This window comes from Stegodyphus dumicola, chromosome 9 (genome assembly GCF_044657685.1).
Source record: "Stegodyphus dumicola isolate Sdum_Otavi_A_Nest chromosome 9, ASM4465768v1".
NCBI lineage: Eukaryota > Metazoa > Arthropoda > Arachnida > Araneae > Eresidae > Stegodyphus > Stegodyphus dumicola.
Genome location: NC_140776.1, coordinates 132141926 through 132168832, shown reverse-complemented (window position 1 = coordinate 132168832; position 26907 = coordinate 132141926). Strand labels below are relative to the sequence as shown.

The 26907-nt window shown below is 32.4% G+C and overlaps 1 protein-coding gene across 2 annotated transcripts in view; it reads right to left on the bottom strand.

Annotated features, from left to right (window-relative positions):
- The window catches only part of LOC118201132 (nose resistant to fluoxetine protein 6-like), a 105546-nt gene that overhangs the window by 60586 nt on the left and 18053 nt on the right, over positions 1-26907 (bottom strand). For both annotated transcript variants that reach the window (XM_035373168.2, XM_085824129.1), the window contains 5 exons: positions 13552-13669; positions 13391-13475; positions 7750-7835; positions 5303-5479; positions 298-403 (listed from right to left, as the gene is read on the bottom strand). In XM_035373168.2, the coding sequence (XP_035229059.2) occupies positions 298-403; positions 5303-5479; positions 7750-7835; positions 13391-13475; positions 13552-13669 (572 nt within the window). The remainder of the gene's footprint in view (positions 1-297; positions 404-5302; positions 5480-7749; positions 7836-13390; positions 13476-13551; positions 13670-26907) is intronic.

The window sequence follows — 26907 nt, the reverse complement described above, 5'->3', positions numbered from 1 at the left end:
TTATTTTCTAAATTATATACAAGATATTTTAACATTATTATTAATCTACTACTTACTCATGCGTAATTTTGCATGCAAATGCATTAAATAAATCTGTAGCACGTCAATATATATTTAAAATTAATTAGAATTCGTTGTTAAAAATATATGCTTGATATAAATTAGGCAGGAGAGGATACGTTTTTGTTTAATTTAAAATTTTTCATTGGCGCTATGATTATATGCTTGATTACCTGTGTGAGCTTAATATTCGGTTATTTCTTCTATAATATTCGTTTTGAATGACATAGAACTTACCCAATGAATAGGAATGTAGCCACTGAGATTGTGCTGTTGGAAAGAACTTGCTGCATCAAGTGAGGAAAATATTTGTCAAAGATATCATACACATAATAGAAATTTCCTGAAATAAATATTGAAATTACTATTATCAATACATGCGAAAGTATGCGTAAGCTATAAACAGATATGCAGGAATTAATATATTAGCTTACGTTACACTCAGCTTATTTTATTTTCTAATACTCAACCATGTACATATGCTTCAAAATTTATGCTTTTAAAACTATGTATTGTGATTTGAAAAATGTAATTATTTTGATTATATTTATTTAAAATTAAAGTAAATCTAGTTATTGATGAATGGGGGACAATACCTGATTACCACTGCCAAAAACCAGGTACTCCATTTATAGTCAACTGGACTGTATTGTTAGCCGAGTTTGGCGTGAAATTATCTTACGTTACCTTACTTATGTTACAGTAGAGAAACAGGTTCATGCTATTCCGCACAAAAGGAATATGTATGAGAATGGTATTTGTGCATTGGGGGGAATAGTTTGCTAAATCTCAAAACTCCACTTCGATTGCGAAATTCATTCTATAATTGGTCTTTATGGACTGATTGATCCACTTGTTCCTTAAATTCAGGTACTTGTTTGTTTGACAGGTCAAGTATTACTTTCATTGAAAAAACTGTGTAGCAATATTGTAGCAAACAAAAGAACTAAATTGTTGGCTTCAGCCTATGTAATGCAGATTGAAATGATGGCCACATATCGAGAAGTTTGACTATGAAAGCCATTTTAAGCAGCAAGCTCTTTAAACACACATGTTAGCTGACTGCAGAAGAAAATGCCTGCTACATACATGGCATGTTCTTGCTCATGGCCGTTCGTAGGTGCTTTATATCACGGACATAGTTCTTTGCTGTACCATCCTACAAAATCAAGTCTATACTTCAATAATTATTTATTTGTCCTTTTGGGAAATTCTTAGCGTAGTCGTAACTTTTTCAAGTGATCTCATCATATATTTACAGTAAGTGAAAAATGGTTCTGTATGAGCGTCAAAATACAGGGTGATTCAGAATTCATCATCAATATTTGGTGGGGAGGGAGCGAATAGGAAAAAAAGAAGATTAAACGTAGGAATGCATGGGCGCATAGGCCATGTAGTAGGGCAAAATGACCCCAGTCCAATGATGGAATGATCACACGAAAAGGAAGTAGTAAGGAAAAAAAAAATTATTATCTTACATGTAACATTTCCTTGCATGGGTTTTACATACTTACAAGAGGTGCTCGAACTGCTGACCATGCGCTAGAATGCATGACTCACAATGGCGTTGCATGGAGAACCGGATCTTCTGGAATATGCCTCGCATTTACATGCATATCTGCAAGTTCATTCCACGTATACCGGTTCATGTTACTTCTGCAAAGTTACCTAGTCAAATGACAGGTGACAGGTGACGGAAGACGGGGACGCCTGGTGTTTAACAGTGGTAAACAGACATATGTCCCACGCCTTCCCCTGTGTAGAAGCAGCAACTTTATTTAAATTAATAAAAGTATTTACAGTACAACAAGAGCAGATGAGTGATTGTGTTACATTGCAGTTCATAAATAGTCAAGTGCAAGACATAAAAAGAAAGGGTCTTAAATTAAAAAAAAGAAAAAAAACCGAAAACAACACATTAATCACATAAACATAAGGCGTAATTAGATACCAATACTCTTCACTCAATACATAAACTTAAGCATATTGCCAATGCGTGATGGTGTTGTATATTGGGAATACTGAGGTATCTAGAGATACTATACTTACTACAGGGTGTACAGACAGTGAACGAAAGCTTAGTAAAAGCATGATACTTGATAAAATACAGGACAAAATACATGCAATGCATTGATACAATACATGAGACACAGAATACATTGATGTCTGCACGCGTCAACAGCTGTGCTTATGTATGGAAGCTGTATACACACAGCGCCCTCTATACCACCATGCGTTCGCCTGCGACCATACTTTCCTATGTGAAATCTCCTTCTTTTCGTATTCCCTGCCTCCCCACCAAATATTGATGATGAATTCTGAATCATCCTGTATAGTAAAATGTCGCAACCTGTACCCGATTTACCGACAATATCAAAATAATGGCACCTTTGATGGTCTGAATTTAAAGCAGAAATTAAGGCTGAAGAGATAAAATGTAAGGGCCTAAATGCCTGAAGGTTTTTGTAAAATATGTTAATAAATAAAAATGTTATGTCTCTGAATCCCAACGTAACAAGCGGTATCCAGCCAATGGATCAAGGAATTATCTACAATATAACGATTAAGAAGTCGGTAATTTCTATGAGTTTTAAAAACTTTTATCATTGGAAAACTCTAGATTTACTTTGTCTTTTGCTTGGAAAGATGTAAAGAACATTCCTTTACGTCGCTGCTAGCATAAAATATGATTTATAATCATGTTCGTAGATGATGAATGACTGTTTCTGTTACTTTTAAAACACGTTCGACGCTTGTGGTAGATATCTTAGAATTGGTCACATGTTTGGAGAAGGTTGTTCCTATTGCTAAAGACGAAACTTAGATTTGGGTGGATGCATGCAATTCTGTTTCATTCTAAAGATGACGACGAAATAATAGATCTTAAGATAATCTCTTAATACGACGAAATAATCGGACATAAACTGGGTAAGAAGAAAGATGAGGGTGAAAAGGAAGGGAGGGAAGAAGATGAAGACAGTATCTTTTGCAGAGTAAGAAAGTTACGTAGAAGAACGCTGGAGATGGACTGCAGACTTCCATAAATTTTGCCAAGAATGGGCATCTATAACTGTTAAAAATTTATGTGATCAGACGGCATGATTAATGGTCATCTGAATGCTTTCCCGGCAAACCTTGTGGTAAATGCTTATGAAAACAAATCTTTAGAATTCTACGTAACGTATTTTTTGGCTTCCTAGGCTAGCTTTTTATTTCCTGTTTCTCGGATTAATTGCGGTTGGATTTTTCAGTCTGTTTCTGTATGCGATGCGAGTAAAAATAAGCAAGAACTGGACAACATGTTCTTCATGCGAGAATCGCGTTTAATTTACTAGTGATATTATTTTTTCTTTCAATATCAGTACATGATGGCATGAAATTTCATTACATATACATTGGATTTTTTTAAATTACGAAAACAATTTTAAAATAAGGCATAACACTAAAATGTTCCTAACTTTGATGTGAAATTAAATATGGTAGTTTTTTAAATATTATTTAAAAATATTATTATGTTTATACTCTTCGATTTGTTTTTCTGAAATATAAAATCACGTGTATGTATTTTAATTTTAAGTAATCTGTACGAGTTTCAATATTATTTATTGAATTGTGGCCTAGAGACCAAAAAAAAAAAAAAAAAAAAAAAAAAAAAAAAAAAAAACATAATGGGTAAACTTCGCATGCTACAATTTGTACGGATGGCATTACAAAACATGACCAAATGGGACTTCGAAATGTATAGTGATTCAGCCGAAAAAATACTCTTATGCAGAATCGGTGATCATTGTTGCCGATTAAAATGAATTCAACTGTATGCATCCTTAGAAGCCTAAAATGATTAACAAATGGAGTTACAACAAAACATATGTAAATTAATTCATGAAAATGTAGCTCTGTTTCTTGGAAAGCTATTTAATTTGCTTTACAATACGGATTATTTATTTTCAGGTTGATTTTATACAAATTTTTATAATAGCTAAACCAAAATATGCAGATAGCTAAATCAAGATAAGCAATTTTTGCTGAAAAACATTCGAATTCTCTTCAAGGTTTGAAAACTTTAATTTTCGCCATTTGAAGTCATTAAAATATTTTAAATTCTGGCTTAATTCTTCGATAAATGTTTTAATTCATATTTTTAAAGCATTAGCTTTACTGACTTCTAGCAGAAAGAATTATTTAAAAAAATGCCATTATGACAGTTTCGGTAGACATGAATCCTCAATATCACCTGGTGGCTCTGTATGAAAAACTCTTAATTTTCATGAGAGCTGTTAACATTCCACCCTTCGTGTTTACCTGTGTTATTCTTGAAATAACCCTCTTCCACTACACTGCCTTTGATTTGGAAAGATTCTGGAGTAAAACGTTTGAGCTGTTATTCAAATTTTAGGCAAACTATATAAAGGAAATGAAGCTCAAATTTGTATATAATTTGTATATAGTTACGTTATTTCATTTAATAAATTGTATTTATTAATAAATCCACCTTATATTAGAAATTTGCCCTCTTAAATTTATTTTACTTTAAACACATATTTCAAATTAAGCTTCAATTGATACCTCTATATACTAGGAAAATTTGATAAATAACGTATGTTGCCATTGATCATTCCGACTAATAAATAATCTCATCATAAAATATAAATTTCACATGCAATGTTTGTTCTTCGTGGCGAACATTAGAAAAATCACATGACGCTGCGAGCAGGAACACTCTGACACCAGAAAAGAAAGCAATCCACTTTAATTACATTGCTGCCGCTTGGCAAACAGGCGTACGTTCCCTAAACTTATGCAGATCTGCAGTAGCGATATACTAACGTGAAATATTTTCATTCTTATTATTTTTGGATGCGCGTAAACACTTCTGAAGGATGCATTTGGTGGGAAAATGTCTAATTTATGTAATGAGATAAAGGAGTGGTGCAACAATAGCTACTGTTAGCCAAATACCATACATTCTTCTAGAAACCAGATAAAGTTGAAATTCTTGCCCAATTGCATTATACACAGTAACAACTATGTCAAAAAATAGTGAACTCTTTTAATCTAATTTCAAATTATCTAGTAAAAAATTAAGCTTACGTAATGACTCTTCCTGACATTTCATTCTGTGTGTTACATTTGTAATTTTTTGACGAAAGAACTTTTACAGAAACATGAAAAACAGCATACAGTTTTTTTTTTCAAGTTATGAGATATAAATTTCAAAGCAGGTATATCCATGCAATCTCACTTTGAAAAGGCAGGGTAAGCACTGCAACCATGTAGGCGTGAGCTAAAACCAGCCATCCTATGGAAAGAAATCTCAATCCGTTCAAAAAAGCCAGAGATTTATCAGAGACTTTCATGTTAAAGACTTTTCCGAAATTCGTCACAAAAGAAAATGCCAACAGGGCCTGCATAGTTTTACCTGTAAAAAAATACGTAATTAGCTAACAAAATAGTCTTTAAGAAAGTTAACAAATGCAGTACAATTGTGATTACCTCAACTTATGCAAATAAAATAATATAAAAAATCTTTGCATACAGTTAAATAAATGGTGCAGAACATGGATTATTGCAGCATGATAAACCTGAAGTTGGTTCTGCTAATCAGGTTTGGATAACTGAAAAGTAATGGGAGCTTTCAAAAACTGGCATCGTAAATAATAATTTTGGTATAAGCCGCTTTATTGTTATTATCTGAGAATACTGAGGAGCTGAATTAATCACTTTCCTTTACCGTATTAACGAAACAAAAATTAAAAGTAGTGTACCAGGTTCAAACTCATTTTCCTTAAGATAAGAATAGTAGATTACATGACTTTCAGTTATTAATATAGTCAGAATAGTAGATTACATGAATTTCAGTTATGACTTTCCTGACAGTTGGGAAGCTGAAAGTAAGGCAAAATATTTAAAAGTGGACATGTTTTAATCATGTATTTCATTACCAGTACATAAAAACTAAAATTTATTGCAAGTCTAGGAATCAGATGATGCAGTTCACTTTTTTCTTTTCAATTCCTATCACATGCATTATCCTCCCTATTTGCCATGACGCCTTCAAGAATTTGATTGCAGAATAAAACAATATCTCTATTATCGGTACGAACTTCCCTATGATATCTGTTTTGAAATTAACAAATAGTAAACGTCATTTAGGCTTAAGTGTACTGCGAAACAACTTCGAATAATACTAAACTATTGGTATGAAATGCATAAAAAATTCAATCTTAATTCTATATATAAGGATTAATTTATGTTTTTCACAAAATTCTAACGAAAATGAGAAATTTCTAACTCTATCATAAATGAACTATTTTGAATATCATCTATGGAATCTCTAGCTATCTAGAGGTTATGTGCAGCCTCTTTAGGAAGAAATAATTATTGCAGCTGTCAGGTAATCCTTCTGTTAATATCATAGATAAGCAATAAATCATCTTTACTTGTCAAAACAGGAGAAAGAAAACCCTCAAAATTTTTCATTGATCCAAATTACATAAGCTCGGTTTTATAGTACTTATTTTAATTTAGTACGATTACTTTTACTTATTATGTATCAATTTGTTTGAAACAAATCTATAATCAATTTTTATTCCCGTTACCACCAGAGTTTCGTTAAATTGTTCTTACATATGCAGTTGGTATTAGATAGTCTACATATTTTTTTTTCAAAAGTCAATATAGATACATTTTTATTCAGTATTTATTTTTTTTGAAAATATTTGATTAATGGGCTTACTAATTATCGCAAATGTTTGCTCCTTACACCAACAAATAGAAAAATTTTAAACCAAAATTTAACAAAACTCTTGTCTGAATCGGAATAAAAATTTATTATAGATTTCTTTCAAACAAATTGCTACATCATAAATAAGAGATCTAAAATCATAATTAGTAGCTAACCTAATTATAAAAAATATCCTTATTAATATATAATATATTATATTAAATATTATATTCTAATGCGTACAGTAATTATAACAAACCACTAAAAGACAATGCAGCTACAAATTGCGAATTACTAATATATAATTGTCAATCTAAATCTAAAAAGGAAACCTAATTATGTAATGTAACTATTAATAATTAACTAGTAATAATTAGCTGTTATCTACCTAGAATCAAAGTAAAATATTGTTCTTTAAAATATCGATATTTTAGTTTTCTAAGTAAAGTTTTTAAGATTTTCTATTAGCATTTTTTGAGATTCGACATCTTTTAAAAAATTCCTTATTTTTTTTTAAATCTCGCGTAGGTGCTAATAGTAATATATTCAATAAATTAAAAAAATCCACAGTTTATCGTTAGCACTAGAATGGGTTTAATGAATGAGAATATATTTCAAATTTAATTGACATTTAAATGAATTGAAATTAATTATATTCCGATTTAAAAAAAGTAATTTTCTTATGTTTAGATGAAGAGATTTTATTCTCTCATTATCTTCTCCCGTTTTTCAGACAAAGTATAAAATAAAATAATAAAAATTTACTGTTTTAAATTACACAGTTATAATTAAATGCATTAAAGCAGGCATTTAACATTGGAAAGTTTAATATTGCAAAAACAATGCAAAGCTGTAAATAAATAACATTGTAAAGTGCAACGATTTGAATGCTTTTAAAATTTAGTCCAATATTAGTAACACACTCGTGTTCCAAAATTTGTTGTGCAATATTCATGTATACTTACTTTGAAATTTAATTTTTTTACTATTTGCATAAAAATGTAGCGCTGTTCCAATAATCACCAGAAAAGCAGCCAAAGAATAAAAGAACCTGAAATTTACAATTAAACAGTTATTTGAAAACAAATGAATATTAATTTAATGCACAATTCAGTGTATAACACCTTAACATTTATTACGCTTCCCAAAATTTTGTGTTAAGAATTCAAACTTTTGTAAAGAAATTTAATTTCTTCACCTCTTTTGAAATCAAATTTCTTATTTGCATTTCCTTGATATTAAAACGTCCTTCCGAAACATCGAAAAATGTTTACTTCAATTATAGAATGACCGCCTATGCAGAAGGAATGGCAAAGTAGGCATCACTTGTTCGAGTCAAAGCTTATGAAATAATCAATAAATATTATTGATTTTAAACAACGTGTATTTCGTTTGTATTTAGATTGAACAACAATATAAATTTTGTTTCTCTTCATGTATTCATATCATTAAATCATAAGAGAAGTAAATTTAATGAATTAATATTATACATCTGTATTACAAATACTTTCATTTCAGCATCGGTAGAAATTCCATTTCCATCTTCTTCAGTACAATTACCTAATCATAGTAAAATATTAAATATCATTTGATGCAAATTTCTAATGATTTGGTATGTTTGTTTAAGGCAAATATTGTGAAGTTTATCTGTCTAAGGAGAGAGATGCTTTCGTAAAGGGCTTCCTTATTAAAATATGAATTTTATCCATGTTGCGCATAGGGAAAACTGTAAAATCTTCCCAGATGTTAGCCTTTTCGTCGGAATTTGAGTCCAAATCGAATGCCTAGTGTTTAAAGATAATGCCACTGCTTCCACTGGTCACTGGTCACCCAAGTTTATAATAGAATGATTCTCAGTTGCAGTCGAAGTTTATTGCAACCATTTCTATAGTTTCATATAGAATCTGCATAAGTGCTTACGCAGATTGCCATATATGTAAATTGCCGTTTCTGAAAATTATGGATAATCACCGTATTACTGTATTTTAAACTCTTAAAAGAAAACTGCACTATTGTAAGATATTTGATAAAACTATGAATTCGGCAGGTTATTTCAATAAAATGTTTCTCTTATTGCTTTAAAGAGACAAATCATTTAATTTGCAGACTATGTTCTTCTCTCAAGAAACTCTTTTTATGGGAAATAATAGCAAAATGAAAACGTCCTCTTGACACTGAAATGGTATTAACAATGTTGTAAATTTTTGTCATTTCAAACTGTTATAAACCACCATATATATATATATATACCTTTACATAAGTAGTGTGTTCTACAAACTTAAAATAGAGGGCGCTGGTTTACAGAACTCACTACTTAACATCACTTAGTTTAGCAATGCTTCTCCACTCAACACAAAACAAATATAGTTGGTAATTAAATTAAAACTTACTATTTACTTGCCTTTTTAGTATTATTTAAATATAATTTATGTATTATTTTTTTATAGATAATGTCTAGTTTCTTTTTGAGTTATATGCATAGTTCGTGTAGGGGAAGTTTCTGTACACAAAAGTTTCTAAATTACTTTGGTACTAAATTAAATTTAAATTAAATTACAATTTTGGTTTCCTACTCTTATCTATTAATTTTTTTATTTTAATTCTAGTCTTTTAATTGCTAATTTCTCAAAATTCCACTTATCTAAATTTCTTTTTAGTAATTCACCACATTTGGAATTTCTTTTGGTTTTGACTTTTACCCTTGTCCACATGGAGGACGAAACACGAATTGAATGATTGAAGAGCTAAGTTTGGAGGCAACTTCCTCTTGATAAATCTGTCTCCTGCCTGCTCAACAATCATTCACTTATGCATTTTTATTAATGATTTTTTTAGGATTAAATAATTTTTGGAATTTTATATTTATTCATGGATTTTGATACCTGCACTTGATTTACATATGCTCTCAGAATTGAAATTATATTGTAAATTAGTTCGCAACAATAATTAATCATTTATTTGTTTGCATTAAATTCCATTTAAATTTGTTAACTTTATATTTGCTTTTTACGAATAGAGAATGCTTGTTAAATTCAAACTTCCTTGCAGCAATGGCGCATATATATATATGTTAAATATAAAAAACAGGACGACTTTGCTCTATGCGAACCAGCAACCTTTCATTAACTTTCTGCATTTCAGGATTTTCGCTCTAGACCAGTATTTTCGAGAACATTCCAGCCTATTACGTAACCGCTTCTATAAATAGAGAATTCGCTCCAAGCTCCTCCCTCCCGCTGGTGTTAAGGTAGATGCTGCTGAGCGTCTCATCTTTCTTCTCTTTGAAAAGCCTAGATTTCATCGTATTTATTTTAAAATATTATTTGATATGTAATTAGGAGAATTTCATCTAAAAGAAAAACTATCAGCCATTCAAATTGTATAAAGATGTGCAATGAAAAGCAAAATCCTTCTGTGCCATCATTCTGCCGCATTCCACTCAGCCAGACAACGCCTGGACTCTGATGCCAAGCTTCGTCACTCATGTGCCCGACTGCTAAAATATCATATATATATATATATATATATATATATAGAGAGAGAGAGAGAGAGAGAGAGATTTATAAATGCTGACAATATAATGCTAATAATAAATACGCAATTTAATTATATCATTAATTTAAAATTTGCTTTCAATGGTCTGAAATATTTAAACCCAGCGTCAAATTATTCCTAACTTAATAATGGATTTCTTTTGATTTAGCATCTTTCCTTAAAACTAATACCTCCAAAAGAAGCAGCCATAGTATTATCCCTCAAAATTGCTATTTTCAAAATTTACCAGAACAATTACAGCCCTATTTAGAATTTTGCACACGAAGATAGCTATTTCGAAGACAAAACTATAACCAGTGATAATATATTCAAGGAATGACACCTACATAACTTCTGAAGACTGGAATTATGGTGTATTATAATGCGGCGGATCCGATACCCTTAGAGGTCGAAGGGTTAAGGCTGGTAAATTCTGGTAGTTCGACCTGGGTTTAAATGTAGGCAGAAAAGCTGACTACATGGATGTTTTTCGGGGTTTTCTCCTTCTATATTGAGGATAAAAGGATGTTTCCAATATAAAATCCTCCACAAAACCATATGTCCCCTTAAATGTTAGCCCTCATATATTTTGCTCTGTAAAAAGAACTTGACCTCTATGGTGTTGCAATAATAAAGTCACAAAAATTTAATAATGTATCATACTGCCTAAGATAAGCAAAAAAAAAAAATACCTTTTACCATACAGAAGTAAACCCATAGTTCACGCTGTATGAGACGTTGAACATCAATGACAAGCAAACTGCAAAAGCTAGTTTAATATGCAGAGTTTTCCAAACTTCGGACACGCATACTGCGCCCAAAGAAATGTCAAACGTAAAACTATTGCGTAATGTTAACTTAAAGGTCCGTGTACTGCATTCTTTTTGGAGAAAACCGTTCGTCGCATAGAAATTTAAGAATTGGAAGTTTAAGAAAGGTTGGCCTAGTTCAATCAAGTCTTAAAGAGTTAGCGGGTTCAGGTACGACTCAAAAGATGTTGTAACTCTGAATAAGAATTTTGTTGAAATTAAGTTGTAACTTAAGCTTACCAGCAAGCCGTTGTTTCTGATAATCGACGAGACGTTTCATAGCTTAAAATATTACCATTTTAATTGCATTTACAATGTTCAGCAACTTTACCACTCGGCCGCTGGTGGGCACGAACAGAGGCCAAAATCTGGGTATCTCGGATTGGTACAATGGTTGAAAACTTTTTGATGGGCGAGGCTAATAAAGTTCTATTTAGATTTTGAGCTTTAGCTTGTGTATTCATAGATAATAAAATAAGAAGGAGCAATTGGCAGAATTAGAAGCAGCAATTGGCCAGCCATTATACGTAACCTCTTCAAACATTTTCACTTACGCTATCGAGACTAATCTTTTCTGTATTGAAGCCATTTAGTACTTAACTATTTAATCAGGAAGTAACAGAAAAGCATTTCCTGCTCCATATTAAGTACCAAATTTTAAACCTCAAGATTAAACTAGATTTCTTTATTAAATATACCAACACGTAGGACATCTATGGCCCATTCCTCAGAAAGCGATCATTCGCTACGCTAAAAATTGTAAGTTCTGGCTCTCTTCTTTGTGCTATAACTAAGATGTGTTAGATTCTGATCCTTTTGTGAGAGTTGGATGACCGAGATAAAAGGAACCATTAATCACAATTACAGTCACTTATTTTGATATAAAAGAAGTCAGTCATCAGCAGTTTATTACATCTGAAAACTGCTCTCATTACACTTAAAAGAAAATTGAAATAAAAAATGCTTTATACAAAACAGTTTTATATTTTATAAGAGGAATAAGAATAGCAAATGAAATGTATAATTTTTCATTTTAAAAGAGTATTTTGGTTTTCAAGTGAAACATGCATAATGGGGTTTGCTTTTCTTTTTGGGTTCAATTAACTTTGATTTGCCATTTTTTTCCTAAAACGCTTCGTTTGAGAGATTTTTCAAATTTTGAACTCTAATGGTTAAATATGCACATGATTAACGTAAAAAGGTTAGCATTTTTTAAATGTCCTGTTTTATCGATTAACGTCAAAATATTAAGATCTATTTGTATGCCTTCAAAAAGCCTGGCCCCTACACACACCACCCTAAAAATAAAAAACCGAATGAATGATAAAAATGTGTAGTGGAAATTTTGAATGTTAAAACTTTGAAAAGATATATTAAAATATAAAATTTTGAATTAGTAGAAATATATACTGGGAATCAGCAGATGGAGAGCTCAAATTGTGTAACATAAAAAATTTATAACCGTCAATCTTAAGGAAATAAGATTTTTTTTCGGGAATATTTTGGCATAGACGAAGCTATCATTTTGTATTAATTGTTGAATCATTTGTCTTCAATAAATCTGGCTTGTCAGTAACTATCCATTATCATTTTCTTTCATGCATTATCATTCTAGTATCCTCTTGCGCCCATCAAAAAGTTTTCAACCATTGTACCAATCCGAGATACTCAGATTTTGGCCTCTGTTCGTGCCCACCAGCGGCCGAGCGGTAAAGTTGCTGAACATTGTCGTTGAAAGCTTGAATTCAAAGCCAGGTGATTAAACTGACTACATGAGCCTTTTCGTAGCTTTAACCTATGTGCCATGCGGACTAGTAGCTTTAACCTATGTGCCATGCGGATACAAGTCAGATTCCATTGGAGAGCGCTCCAGGAACACATCTCTTTCCTTAAGCAGGTTGCTCTTGCATATTGTGGCATAATCAGATAAACCAAACCGTTTTTACGATTTTCATATCCTAACCAAATGAAGAAATGACTTAAAGAGAAAATATTTTAGTTGTGAAGATAAAAAAGAAGCTTACTCGAAGACGTTGAAAAGTAGAGTGATTTCCATATAACGGAAGCTAAGCGCTGTATTAACGAAATATTTTAACGTAAGCATAAATACTAACGAATCAGGGCTGAAAATGAAAGGGCATATAATGTAAAAGACGTTTAAGTGAGAAACGTTCAGAGAATGCTTTATTGTATAAATTAATGATAAACATTAATAGTATTTCAACAATATGAAATTATACACTCAAAACAAATCTATACTCACACTGATACAATGAAAGGGGTATTGTACTTCGTCTGTCTCATTTCGCAATGTGTCACAGTCGAATTCATGGCGAAAGAATCAAGAACTGAAATTATACAAATGACTCTTTTAAGAAAGGTTAAAGGTAAAAGAATAGAAAATATAATTCCAACTATACTTACAGTATTTTGTAAATTTTTCCACATCTTCTTCATTGCAGCCTGAAGGTACGCAAATCCCAAAATATGCACTTCCAGCGTAAAATGTATGAGCTAATGAGGCCATTTTCTTTATAAATTCCTGAAAAAATAATAAAAGCAATTTTCTTATTATAAGAAAATTCTTCAAAATTAATATATAAAACAACGAAAGGTTGAACAATTTAATATATCAAAATAACAATATCGAAGTCAAAATGAATTTTGGTTATGTGGTACGAAGTGTGAAATTAAAGTAATGAGTTATATTCAAATTACAAATTACCTCGATCTTCGTCAGAGTCGTTCCATATTTTAAAAGAAGGGAGGCCAAGGTGCTCGGTACAATATATGACGAAATCTTTCTCGGTCTTCTAGAAACTTTAGGGATGTGATAATTCGGATTAGATCATTCTCTTTGAACTGTTTTTCATAGACATCTCCAGGCTCGGCGGGCATGTACAATTTCACTCCATGCTATACAACAGGACAAATCGGATTTGCATTTTTCTTGAGGGATTACTCAAATTCCAAACAGAACAAATGGGTAAAACTGAGAACATTCTTCATTTTGTCTTTTTTGTAGGCCGAACGGGGTCAAGTTCTACACTAGCAAAGTTGACTTATTTATTTCGCGTGTTTTACAAAGTGTTATCATAATTTGCATAAAATGCTCTTTTGTCAAATTTGTTTAAAGATATATCTGGCAAGTTTGTATTATCAAGGTATTATTAGGTATTATAAAGTCAATAAATGACTTCATCCCTATTTATGTTACACGGAATTGGCGATAATTCATATTGTAGTCCTTATACAAGACATGCAAATAAAGTAATGTGACTTAAAGTTATATTTAAATTACAAATCCATTTGATCTCCTTCCACGAAGTTCCTTTGGGAAGCTGCATATCGTACACTTCATAGCAGCGCTAGAACTCCGAAATTGCCTTCATCCAATCCGTGACGCTTCTGTAAAATTTTGTGTGGTTATAGAATGATGTTCCTACAAATACGTATATTGTCATGATATCCAAATCATTCATTAAAATTTAATGAACAAGATTTGACTTTAGCTTTTTATGTGATTGATCTCACAGTCAGTCGATAGTCGGGCAGCCCAGAGTCACTGACGTTTTCACATTTTCATCATTTTTGTAGAAAAACTTACATTGCAAGAGTTGTCTTCACCTGATTACCAACCTTTTGAAAAAGCTTTAAATAAGCAGAAAAACCATACTGTCGATAAGCTAAACTTTCCATAAGCCTATCGAGATTTTGCAAAATTTCAATCGCATGGTACGCTTGTCTTTGCTAAAAACTCAAATTACACAGCTCCGCCATACACCAAAGTACACTGCGCAAAAACAAAAATGGGACAGTTCTATATCTTCCATTCTACTGGGCCGACTGACGAAATTCAACTTTCGTTTTTCATTTCTTGTAAGTGTGACTTAGGCTATGTATTAGATTTATATATAGCATTGTTCTAATATAGGTATTTTAACACAAAATCGAACTTCTTCTGAAATGACTGGCCAATTGTTTTCCATATTTCAATTTCAAGACTCGAATTAGGCTAAACTGCCAACTTTTGCAAAAAATCACAAGAGTAGTTTTAATTTTTAAAGTTTAGATTTAATTTAAAAAATTAGCTCTCGAATTTTTAGCTCCTAAATGTTAATTTAAATTTGGTATATATTTATTAATCTCTCTTTGTTATTAAGCTTATTTGATCGTTCCTTTCACATTTTGAAATTTAGGTTCATTCCAAATAAAATTCACCTATTTTTTATGATTTATTTTGTAAATTTATATTTAATTTTTTTTTTAATTTTTCGAAAAACATTTTTATTATAACCTGTAAAATATTTACCATTATCTTAAAGTAGATGTATTTCTAAGCATACCTACAAAACATTAGAGTGTTTTATTCAAAATTTCCTAAGATATATGTGAATTTATATATTGGCGCATTTTGAAATTTGGCATATTTATTGAAAACGATAATAACATTAAATATGGTTTAGGCACTTTGTTAAAATTATTTTGATAGTAGGAACGAAGTGACTTTTTCCCCTCATGCACATTGCAAAATGGGAAAGGAAAACAGGTTGCCATACATTAAGAAGTTCTCCGAGTGAATTATTCTTGGCGCAACCTGAAAAAATGTGGCAAGATAAATTTTTGAATTTCTCTGTAAATTTCGTACCGAATTTTAATATTTAAGCATAATTTGAATCGTAGAATGGAAATATGTAAAAAAATTTAATGGCATGCCATTTCTAAAGAAGTCCGATTTTGCGTCAAAATACCTATGTTAGAACAATGTTACACATAAATCTAATATATATTGTAAGTCGTGCCTTCGAATCATGAAAAACACAATTTGAATTTCATCAATCGATCCAGTAGAACGGGAGATACAGAAGTGTCCCATTTTATTTCGCAATGTACCTCGAAAACTCCACGGAAAACGTAGTAATTCCAGTATATGTGAATTCTACAATATTCCTCTTGAAGCTATATGTGAAAGGTGCACCTTCGCTCTCCGTGGAGGGCGAGTGCCTGTACTCTTCGTATGCAGCGTTACGTGACCAGTGTCATTACTTTATTTAGATATCTACATATCAAAGGCGAATGTTTAAGCAGTTAAATTAAAATTATTTTCTTTAGATCCGCCTGGTATTTTTTTTCACGGATCAGAGTGTAGATAACTTTAATGCAAGTGTTTTTCCAATTTTTGTGTCTCTAATTTTCAAAGCTCTGCTCTCAATAATGCTTTCATTTGTAATGCGAACTTAGGTTTCGTAATCCTGTTTTAAAACCTGTTTCTTCATAAATCGTGAATTAAAAAAGGAGCTGTTTCTCATCGTATTTCATTTCTGTCTTCACTACGGAATTTTCGTATAATTATCAATGATGTATATACTACATGTGTCGGAGGTAACTAACAGACTTTATTTCGCTAAATACTAGTTTCAATATATATGGATCTATCACATGAAATTTTATGAAAATAATTTAAACGCTGTAGATTGGAAGTTCTTTTATTTACTTGTAATGCACAATAAACCTACTAGTTTAGTATTCATTTTGATTTAATTAATACAGTGCAAAATGTTTGTTATGTTTAGGAACAAAATTTTAAAACAATCAATCATTAAATAATGGAGTTATTGGAAAATTTAAAGAAAAATGTTCTTCTGTTTAAAACGAAAATATTTACTGAACAAAAGTTTTATTTTTTCGTTTAAAGTTTTTCAAAGCGTCTGAAATGAGCAAAAAGCAAATATAACAAGAACAGTACAATGAAGCAAATGTAACAAGTTTGCCTCAGTTCAAGTAATTTTGCGGAAAGTGACATAAAACTTTTATGTTTAATGATTTATAGTAGACTTAATATTTTCCTAACCGAACTGCTCCATTTAAAAAAAAGTAGCATATAGAACATTAAATTTAATATTTTAAAAAACCAACAATTTTTACGCGCTTTATATGTAAATTTTCGGGTAAGGTAGTCGGTTGGATAGAATTGAAGCGTTGTAGTCGGAAACAATATTAAAAACTGTCTTTAGTAATGTTATCATAATATGCTTATTTACATTTTTCCAGCAACAAAGAACATTTATAAACTGAATAATGTAGAGTTTTTGCATGTACGATTTTTCTAGTTTTCGATGGTTTGAATTTATTCTTTAATGCTCCTTTTCTCCAACAGCACATGAAAAGCGATGCCTTTTTATAGTCTTGGTTGCTCAGATTTCATGAAAATTTTCATCATCTTGTAGGGTTTATATTTATTTTAACTAACATTCATTTTAAGTTTAAACTATCTTTCCTGTCAAGCCTTACTTTCCCTTGGATCTGCCAATGCCAGAGTATGTGAATTTTAGTAGAACGCGCAAGGATTCAAATTATTCCCGAAAATAAAAAGACAGCAGGAGGAACGAAAAGACCACCACCAACAGAAGAAATTCAAGCATGACTCCAGACCGGAGGACGCCAAGACCAGCCGTCCAGGAGAAAAACGGAAAAGACAGCAACCCGACGACTACCACTCCAAGAGGCCAGCATGCAGAGGGCGAAAAAGAAAAATTAACGTGGACGACACTCGGAGGACATTAAGGAGAAGACTGACGTCCATGAAACTTATAACGTGGGAGCAGTTCTGGCAGAAAAGAATGTCGGAGTTCCAATCATCGAAAACTCGAAGATAAGTTAAAATTTTCTATAAATATTTTTTCTTTTGTTTCGAAATGTTATGCGTAAATGCGAAGTTCTATGTTTTGACGGAAATCAATGTGTCTCGGTTGAGACTTAGTTTTGTTTTACTTTATTTAGATAAGGCAAAAGTATTATTTTCTTTAAGTATAAAATCTAAGAACAAGCAGTTTCTGTTGGTCGAAAGACTAATTCTGTTATGTTAAAGCCAAAATTTGGCCGAGGATAAAAATAACTTCGTATTCTTGTATTAATAAGAACTTTAGTTTCAGTGCCGCCAGCTTGGCGAAGAATGAGTAAAGTAAAAATTTATTTTTCTCTTATTCATTTTATGGTAAATTGTAAAAATCATATGTATTAGAATTTTGTAAATATACGTAAATACTTGAAAGTTATGTAAAAGTAGAATTTAGTCTAGAAGCATAAAATTTGAGATCCTAAAAGTAAATGCTCAAAAGCAATGAATTCAAATTTAAGTATTAAACTGTAGATAAAATCATGCTTTAGAGCGAAAGCCTGCCTAAAGATGAATGAGGGGGAAGTTAGAATGAATGTGTTTTGTAGGGTTCTCCACCTACACTTGAATTTTAAGAATGTTAAAGTAGCTCATCGAGTTGTAGAATGTCGAGTAAGGTGTGTCTATTTGGTTGTTGAATTCTAATAAATCATTGTGGTTAGGGAAAGTGTTGCAATACTAAAACACGAATATTCCCGTTTGACACCACACATGGTGGAGAGCCAGGGTAAAGTTAAATTCATGTTTGAATACTTGAATGAATGTGAATTAAACAGTAACTAAGGAAAATAAATCGTTCAAAAACAAAAACTTATTCAGTGTCAAGAAAGTGTAAATTATAATGTATTTAGAAAGATACTGATACTTATTCCTTCCAGATGCTGGAAGGAAGAGAACAGATTGATTGCTGAAGTCCAGGAAAAGTTGCTGTAAGAAGAGAGAATTAAATAAGTATACACAGAAATTTATTATACCTTTTGTGAGATAACAGATTTTTTTTATGTAAACGAGGCTCTTAAAATTTAGTTCAGAATTGTAGAAACTTTTCAACAGGTCGTTTGTAGGACCTGCTTCCAAGTTTTCCAAATTTTGGCAGCGGCAAATGTAGGGTTTATATTTATTTTAACTAACATTTATTTTAAGTTTAAACTATCTTTCCTGTCAAGCCTTAGTTTTCCCTGGAACTGCCAATGCCAGAGTATGTAAATTTTAGTAGAACGCGCAAGGATTCAAATTATCAGCGGAAGTATTCTGAGTTAAATAGAAAGGAAACGAGTTCGAAAGGGTGCTTTTGTGCTTTACGAGTGTGGAGGTGGCTAGTTAGAAATTGAAGAACCACGCGTTTCGGCCTGTGTGCTTGCCTCGGCAAATTGTTAATCTTTCAACGTAATATTCAGAGTTTGCTGAATTATCATCGGTATTTTAGAACGCGGTGAGGTTAGTCACGTTTAGAGAGCCTCGTAGTTAGTCACTTGTTATTATCTCTTTTCAGTTTCTTATTTTTATTTTACCTCCGGGTCGGCGTAGTTTGTGAGTGTCAAGAGCACGCATTTGTAATTTCTAAAGTCGAATAAAAAGGGATTTAAAAGACTTTGGTCTATTTCCAGTTCTCAGCAGTCACCACTTTGCGTGCAGGTTGGAAGCGCGCAACTTTACAACCTTTAAGCCAGCTTCTAGAAGTTTGAGCACAACTTTTGTTTACTACGTTCATCCAAACTGCATTTCTGTTATACTAATATAAATCATTTTAAACTTTCCTATCCCGAATTATTGCTAAGTCCACAAATGAAATAGTGATACCCCCTTTTGGATTAGACATGTGTGATCTGCATCACTCTTGATGCAGCGTCAAGATTTTGACAAATTCTGACTTGGAAGTTTTTGATACTAAAGTGAAATCTCGAGTTAGAGATCCTCATGAACCTGTTGTTTTCTTACCATAAGGGAGTTAATGTATTATACTAACGTTGTTGTTTTTAATAGATATTTACGCAATTTAAGATTTTGTAAAAGTAGCAAAGTTCACACCTGAAGGATGTATATTATAGGTCCGAGAATAGACTCCTAAGGGATTCTGGTTTGCGTCATCGCCGAAGGTTTCATATTTTACAATTAAATTTAGGTCAGTTATTAAGGAATACAAATGTAAATCATTCTCCGGTGAACATTAATTTATGCCTTGTAACGTATTTGCGTTGCTACGCTACCAACATAATTCCACTAAGAAATGTAAATTACCTCACACGATTATTCGCAGACGATGCGCGCGCTTAAAAATGTTTTTCAGTTATTCTTAAGTTTTGACTAATAAAGTTGGTTGTTCGTTCAAAAATGACGAGATTTCTTTAAAACTTCATTACAGACGTATACAAGATTAAATACCTGGTGGTAGTCGCTGAGATTGAAAGGTGAAACCAGTGTTTATTTAAAAACAAGAGAAAATACAGTACTTGTGAGTATAAGTTTTAATTAATACTGCGCCATTTTGTATGTAAATGTTGCATCTTATTATTGAATTCAACTTATAGAACAATATTCTAAGTTTAAGCTTTTGGATTAAAGTGGCAGATTTACTACGTTAATATTAGAATATTTTTATTATGAAATTTGAGCTCTCTTGTATTAGAGTTTCAAATCAAGAATTGTGTTGTGTGAATCAAGTTAGAGGCTTGAATTCTTTTTTATTTACTTCAGTATAATTTATTAAGAGCAAGATTCGCAGATTTTTGCTTATCGGAAATCACATAAGTTTTATTACAGTAAATGATTTAGGAAAAAAAAATTATGTTGTGTCATATTTGAATTTCTAATAAAGAAATCTGATATGTACACCACATGACTTCATTGTACGCAGTGTTAAATTATACGCATTTTTCTTGCATTTCATTTAAACTTATTGGATTGAATTAAATGTACTTCGTCGATAGCGTATAAACCACAATAAAATAAATGCACTCTATAAAATTCACTATATTTGTTTACCATAGCGACACTCTGGACCTAGGTTCACTTAACAGCGTTACATTTCATTCATTTTTTTAACTCTGAATGCACAAATTTTATATCATCTTAAGAATTATCTAATCGTTGCCACATGTTCTATTCAAATACTATAATAAATCTAGAACGATATATAAAAGAAATTAAGTAACCAAAACAGAAAAAAAAAACAGTTTTCACAAACGTTCGGTATTTCTCATTCAATTAATTCAGTTCTCACTTCGCGACAAGGCAAAAATACATAAAAACGCAAAATATCTATATTAAAAGTTTTGAAGTAAATCTTAAACACTTATTTTCTCGAAAAATTCCAGAAAGGATCAAGCATGATTTAATTCGCAATAACAAATGAAGGCGTTATCTTTGTTGTTGCGAAGCTTAGTCTCTCATGATTGGCAAGAAATCTATTATTCCTCTGTTTCAAATGTAAACAAATATGTCCGCCATGTTATTTAAAATATAGGCTTAACCGCACTTAAGCAGTTTTTAAATTGTTGATATTTAAACAAATATTGCTTGCAAAACAACATAATTCAATCATTTGTAAAGCAAAACATGCACAATTTTCAAACATCTAAGAAACTGAGATCACTGAACCGGGTAACAGCTTGAATATATTATATACCTTTGGTGCGGTCTATTGCAAACAAAATACGAAGTGCACATCTAGATGTTATAACAGTCCTATATACAAAATTTCAATGTTCTGAGGCCATTCGTTTTTGAGTTATGCGAGATACATATGTACGTACGTATGTATCTGTACATACGTCATGGAAAAATTCTCTTCAAAACTCATGTTAAAGCAGTTTTATAATTTTTTGGAGGAAAAGTGTCTTTTATTCTGTGCTTACGTACAGATGTCACGGAAAAACATCGTTAAATTGCATTCGATAGCACTCAAAATGAATAATTTCGTTGAAATATGCTGCCTGAAACTTTTCGCGATTACAATACTTCCTTTTTACTTCGTACAAGGAAGTAAAAAAGGCTAGATTGAGCACGTTGATTTGAATATTTTATTATTGACTAAAAGCCTTTTAAAATTAATTTTGAAAGGGTATCGAGGAGTTTTTCTGTTTCTAAACATGTCATTTCTTGCCAAGGATAGAAAACAACATTTAATAGATGAGGAAGAAGTTAAATTAATTCTAGACCGAAAACTGCTGAACGCCTGGCTCGAGAAGAACGCTTGGCTCAAGAAGCGAGAGAAGCAAGGGCATATGAATTGGAAATAAAGCGACTTGAAATTGAAAATCAAGTAATGCGAGCTAGAGAATCATCAGCGAATATAGCAGAATCAAGCAACAAAATCCATTTGTCACAAATTAGTTCAAAGTTTTACGAAAAGAGGGATGGAATGGGACTATTGATTTTTGAGAGAAAGGCTGAAATGGCTTAGGTTCCTAAGAAAGATTTTGTGGCTTATCTATTGGGTGTTTTACCTACCGAAATCTTCAATATGTTAGCCAGAAAACCATCTGAAGATGCGACTAAGTACGAATATGTGAAAAAGCTATTCTTAAGAAGATATAAACTTAACACTGAAAAGCTGAAACAATGCTTTTGTCGACATAAAAAACCTCCTGAAAAATCTTGGAGAAATTATGCTCATGAACTTTATAGTTATTTTTTGGAGAGAATTGCAGATTTAGAAATTAAGATATTTGAAAATAGGAAAGATTTAATAGTTACCGAGCAAAGGTAACTATAAAATCAAATAGTTACCTTTGCTCGGTAACTATTTGATTATGAGCAAAGGTAAATATAGGGTTTCCATGGAAGTAAAGGATCATTTTCATAGACCAATGGATGTAATTAAAAACTCCATATGAGCTAGCAGAAAAATTAGACGAGTGTATTAAACAGAGCTTTAGGAGGGAAACAAGGTTTGAAACTTCAAGAAAGTCATCAAAACGTGAACAAAATGCAAGCTGGTTACCATAATAGACATAACCCTAAAGAAATCTCGAAAGAGTTTAATCCTAAACCTATAATTAGGACAGAATGTACTAATCAAATTGATGAAAGGGAATTTGAGAAACGGAGTAACCTCGTTGTTATGAATGCCAATCCTACTCGCATCTTCGACCTCAGTGTAATAAACTTAAGAAGAATTTAGAAACTGTAACATCAAATGAAACTGTACTCTCAAATGAATTTTCCAAAAATAGTTTTAAGTATATTATGGCTCTATATACCAGCCTAGGTAAAGTAAATGGCTACAAAATGTCCATACTTAGAGATACCGGTGCAAATTTGGATTTAATTTGCCAAAAGTATGTGCAGCCTTCCATGTATACGGGTGAGACCGTGTGGATATGAACACCTCTGGAAGAACATCCAGTGTGCTTATTATTTAAAGAAGCAAAACTAGATAAAATTCATAAGATAAACGCCATACAAACTCGTGCTCAACAGCTACGACTAAAAGAAACGGAAAATCTGCTCTCAACAAATGAGTTAAATTCAGAAATTGAACTTAACGACAAAGATACATTGACTGGAAATGAAATTCTGCCTCCTGTGAACTATGAACATTCAGAACTAGATCCGATAAAAGCCTCTCCAGAAATATTTATACAGAACAAAGCCGTAGAACGTAAATTTCGTCAGCACACTGAACCGGTATTTCAGAGGTCTGTGGTTCGATTCCCGGCGTAGGCGGTTTGCTAATTTTTCAATCTCTCTTGCTTCAAAAAAATAACTAATGTCAGGATGATGACTCTCCACACCCAGGATTTAGCGATTGGGTCCCCTCTTTAAAAACACCCAGTCGCCTTTTAAAAGGGGGAGTATATAAGGTATTTCTCCCGCCTTCCTGGCATGCCTTCGTGGTGTAGTGGTTCTGCACGCTGGGCCGGTTTTCCAGAGGCCCGTGATTCGATTCCGGGCGAAGCCGTTTGCTAAATTGTCATCTTGTCTGCTTCAAAGATAATCGAATGTCTCTACAGTGGCGCCCTAACTAAAAGCGTTGCGGTTCTCCGCACCCAGGATTTGGCGATTGGTTCCCCTAAAAACCCCAGTCGCCCTTTAAAAAGGGGAGTATATAAGGTATATCTACCGCTTTCCTAGCTTACCTTCGGTCTGTAGTGGTCAGCACACTGAGCCGGTATTTCAGAGGTCCGTGGTACGATTCCCGGCGAAGGCGTTGCATATTTCTCATCTCTCCGGCTTTTCCAATTAACGTAATGTCTCTACACCAGTTGTAGCTCCGTCGAAACCAAACAAACTATCAGTTAAATGGGTAGGTCCTCGAAAAAAATAGTTCAACAGTTATCAGAGACAAATTATGTAGTCGAGTTTCCTGAGAAAAATAAAACTCAGGTGTACCCCATTAATATTCTGAAACCATATTTCAACTAACAGAAAATATAAACTTGCTTTGTTTAGAAGACAGGATAAACGGCTATGAAGATGAAATACCGAGTCTAAATTATAGCTCAGATACTGAAATGTCTGAAGCTTTGCAAGGTATTCAGTTGAATTCACTATTATCTGAAGACCAAAGAAAAGATTTAAAGCAGTTAATATACAAGTATTCCAGTATTGTCTCTAATTAACTAGGATGTACTGACCTTACCGAACATGATATAGAATTAGAAGCAGAAAGAACAATATGCTCAAAACCTTATTGGATGTCTGCCAGACAAACCGAGATTTTAAAAACGGAAGTAGAAAAAATGGTAAACCTCAAAGTAACAGAACCAGGTGAATCGGATTTTACCTCTCCACTCATACTGGTTGAAGTTCCTCGAAAAGAGGCAAGACCATGCATTGATTACCGTAGTTTGAACAAGGAACTAGGACACAGTATTTTCCTTTTCCAAACACTGAACATTTAGTGGAGAAGGTGTCATCCAACAGATATATAACTGTTCTAGATCTTACTCGAGGCAGATCCCACTAACTAAAAGAGCTCAGCGTTACGCTTCTTTTGTGACAAGTTTTGGAATATTTAAACCCTTTAGGTTATCTTTCGGGCTAAAAAATGCACCATATGATTTTAGCCGCTTGATGGCAGGATTATTAAGAAACTGTGAAGAAGTTGCTCTAACCTATATTGACAATGTTCCAGTATTCTCGCAAATCTGGGAAGAAAATTTGAAGCACTTAGAAATTATTTTGGAGAAGATGAAAATTTCTAAACTGCATATTAAGCCTTCGAAATGTCAGTTTGCTCATACAACCGTCAAATATCTAGGTCAAAGAAAACCAGCAGAAATAAAAATCCCAGCCATAAAGGACTTCCCTAAACCTACGACGGAAACATAATTCCGGTCATTTTTAAGACTTGCGGGGTATTATCGAAGGTATATTTCTGAATTTTCTGTGATTTCTGCACCATTTACAGATTTGTTAAAAGGAAAATGTTACTAGTCAACTATAAATTGGACTGATGACTGCCAAAACACTTTTTCATTAACTCAAGAAACGATTAACACAAAATCTAGTCTTATACATTCCGAACGTTTCTCAACCATTTATCGTTCAGTGCGACGCTTCGAATATTTGTATTGGTGTTGTATTATCACATGCGAAGGCTAAAGGCGAACGTCCAATAATGCTTCTTAGCCAAAACATTGTCACCTATTGAACAGAAGTACAGTAAAATCAAAAAGTAGTGTGCTGCCATTGTCTTTGAAGTGCAAAAGTTAAAATTCTACCTAGATGGACCTCATAAGTTCATTATTCAGACTGATCATGATCCTCTAGTATGGTTGGATAAAAGCACTGAGATTACTCCCAGACTAGGATGGACTTTGATCTTACAAACTTTTAACTATAAAGTTGCGCATAGAAAGGGGAAGCGCCATCAAAATGCTGACAGTTTAAGTCGTTGTATCCAAACATCTCACAACTAAAAGTATACATTCTAGGAAGTATAAAACTTCATTGTTTAAATTTTGTAATATTAGAATATTACATTTTATATGGTTATTTAAAATGCTTCTTTGAAGTAGTTGTACTCATTTGGTCAGGTATCTAATTGTATTTGTTACAGATCTTGTTACATCTTGTAAAAATAAAATAAAATAAAATAAAATAAAATTAAGGCATTTAAACTGAAAATTTTCTTGAAAGTTCTATCAATTTGAAACAAAAAAGTTTCCCGTGAGGGAAGGCATTTAAGACTGTAACGTATTTGCGTTGCTACGCTACCAACATAATTCCACTAAGAAATGTAAATTACTGCACACGATTATCCGCAAAGAATATCCGCAGACGATGCGCTTAAAAATGTTTTTCAGTTATTCTGTAAATTTTGACTAGTAAAGTTAGTTGATCGTTCAAAAATGGCGAGATTTCTTTAAAACTTCATTACAGTCTGCATATGAAACTCTTATATCAGATCTGCCCAAAAGTTTTAATTACATGTATCATAAAATCTGTTGTCATCTGATATTTATGCATTTAGCAGTTTAAGAAATAGTTTATTTAGATTAATTGCATATTCATGTAAAGTTATTTTCTGAAATCAAACTATTTACTAGGAAGCAAGTTAAGCTTAAGCTTAAGCATTGCTTAAATCTATTTTTCAAGTGTTTTGCCTTATCGGCGCAAGACGTTGATAGAACAACGGTTCCTCACTAGATTATAAGCCCTTGAGGTTTCGGATATGTGCGAAAGACGAAAGTTTCAATCTTTGGTAAAGTGTATATAGGCATAACGCTCATTCAGCTATCTAGCAATAGTCTGCCTTTCTTGAATTTTAAGCATTTTGTTATAACATTGTCAGATCTGGGAGTCTTCCTATTCTAAAGGCTTCAAGTTAACCATATAATTTCATTAGTGGAGACAAAATAAATCAGAGTAATGAAAAAAGTAATTGGTTACCTTATAAGGTACTTCTCTCGCCTTCTTAGCATATCTTCGTAGTAAGCGTAGTGGTCAGCACGCTGAGCGCGTATTCCAGAGGTCCGTGGTTCGATTCCCAGCGAAGGCGTTTCTCCTTTTTCATCTCTCCTGCTTCGAAAAAACCTAATGTCTGTTTAGTGGCGACCGAACTAACAGGTGGTGAACGCTGATTCTGCACCACCAGAATTTTGCGATTGGGTCCCTAATCCCCAGTTGCCCTTTAAAAAGGGGTGTGTAACGAAAAT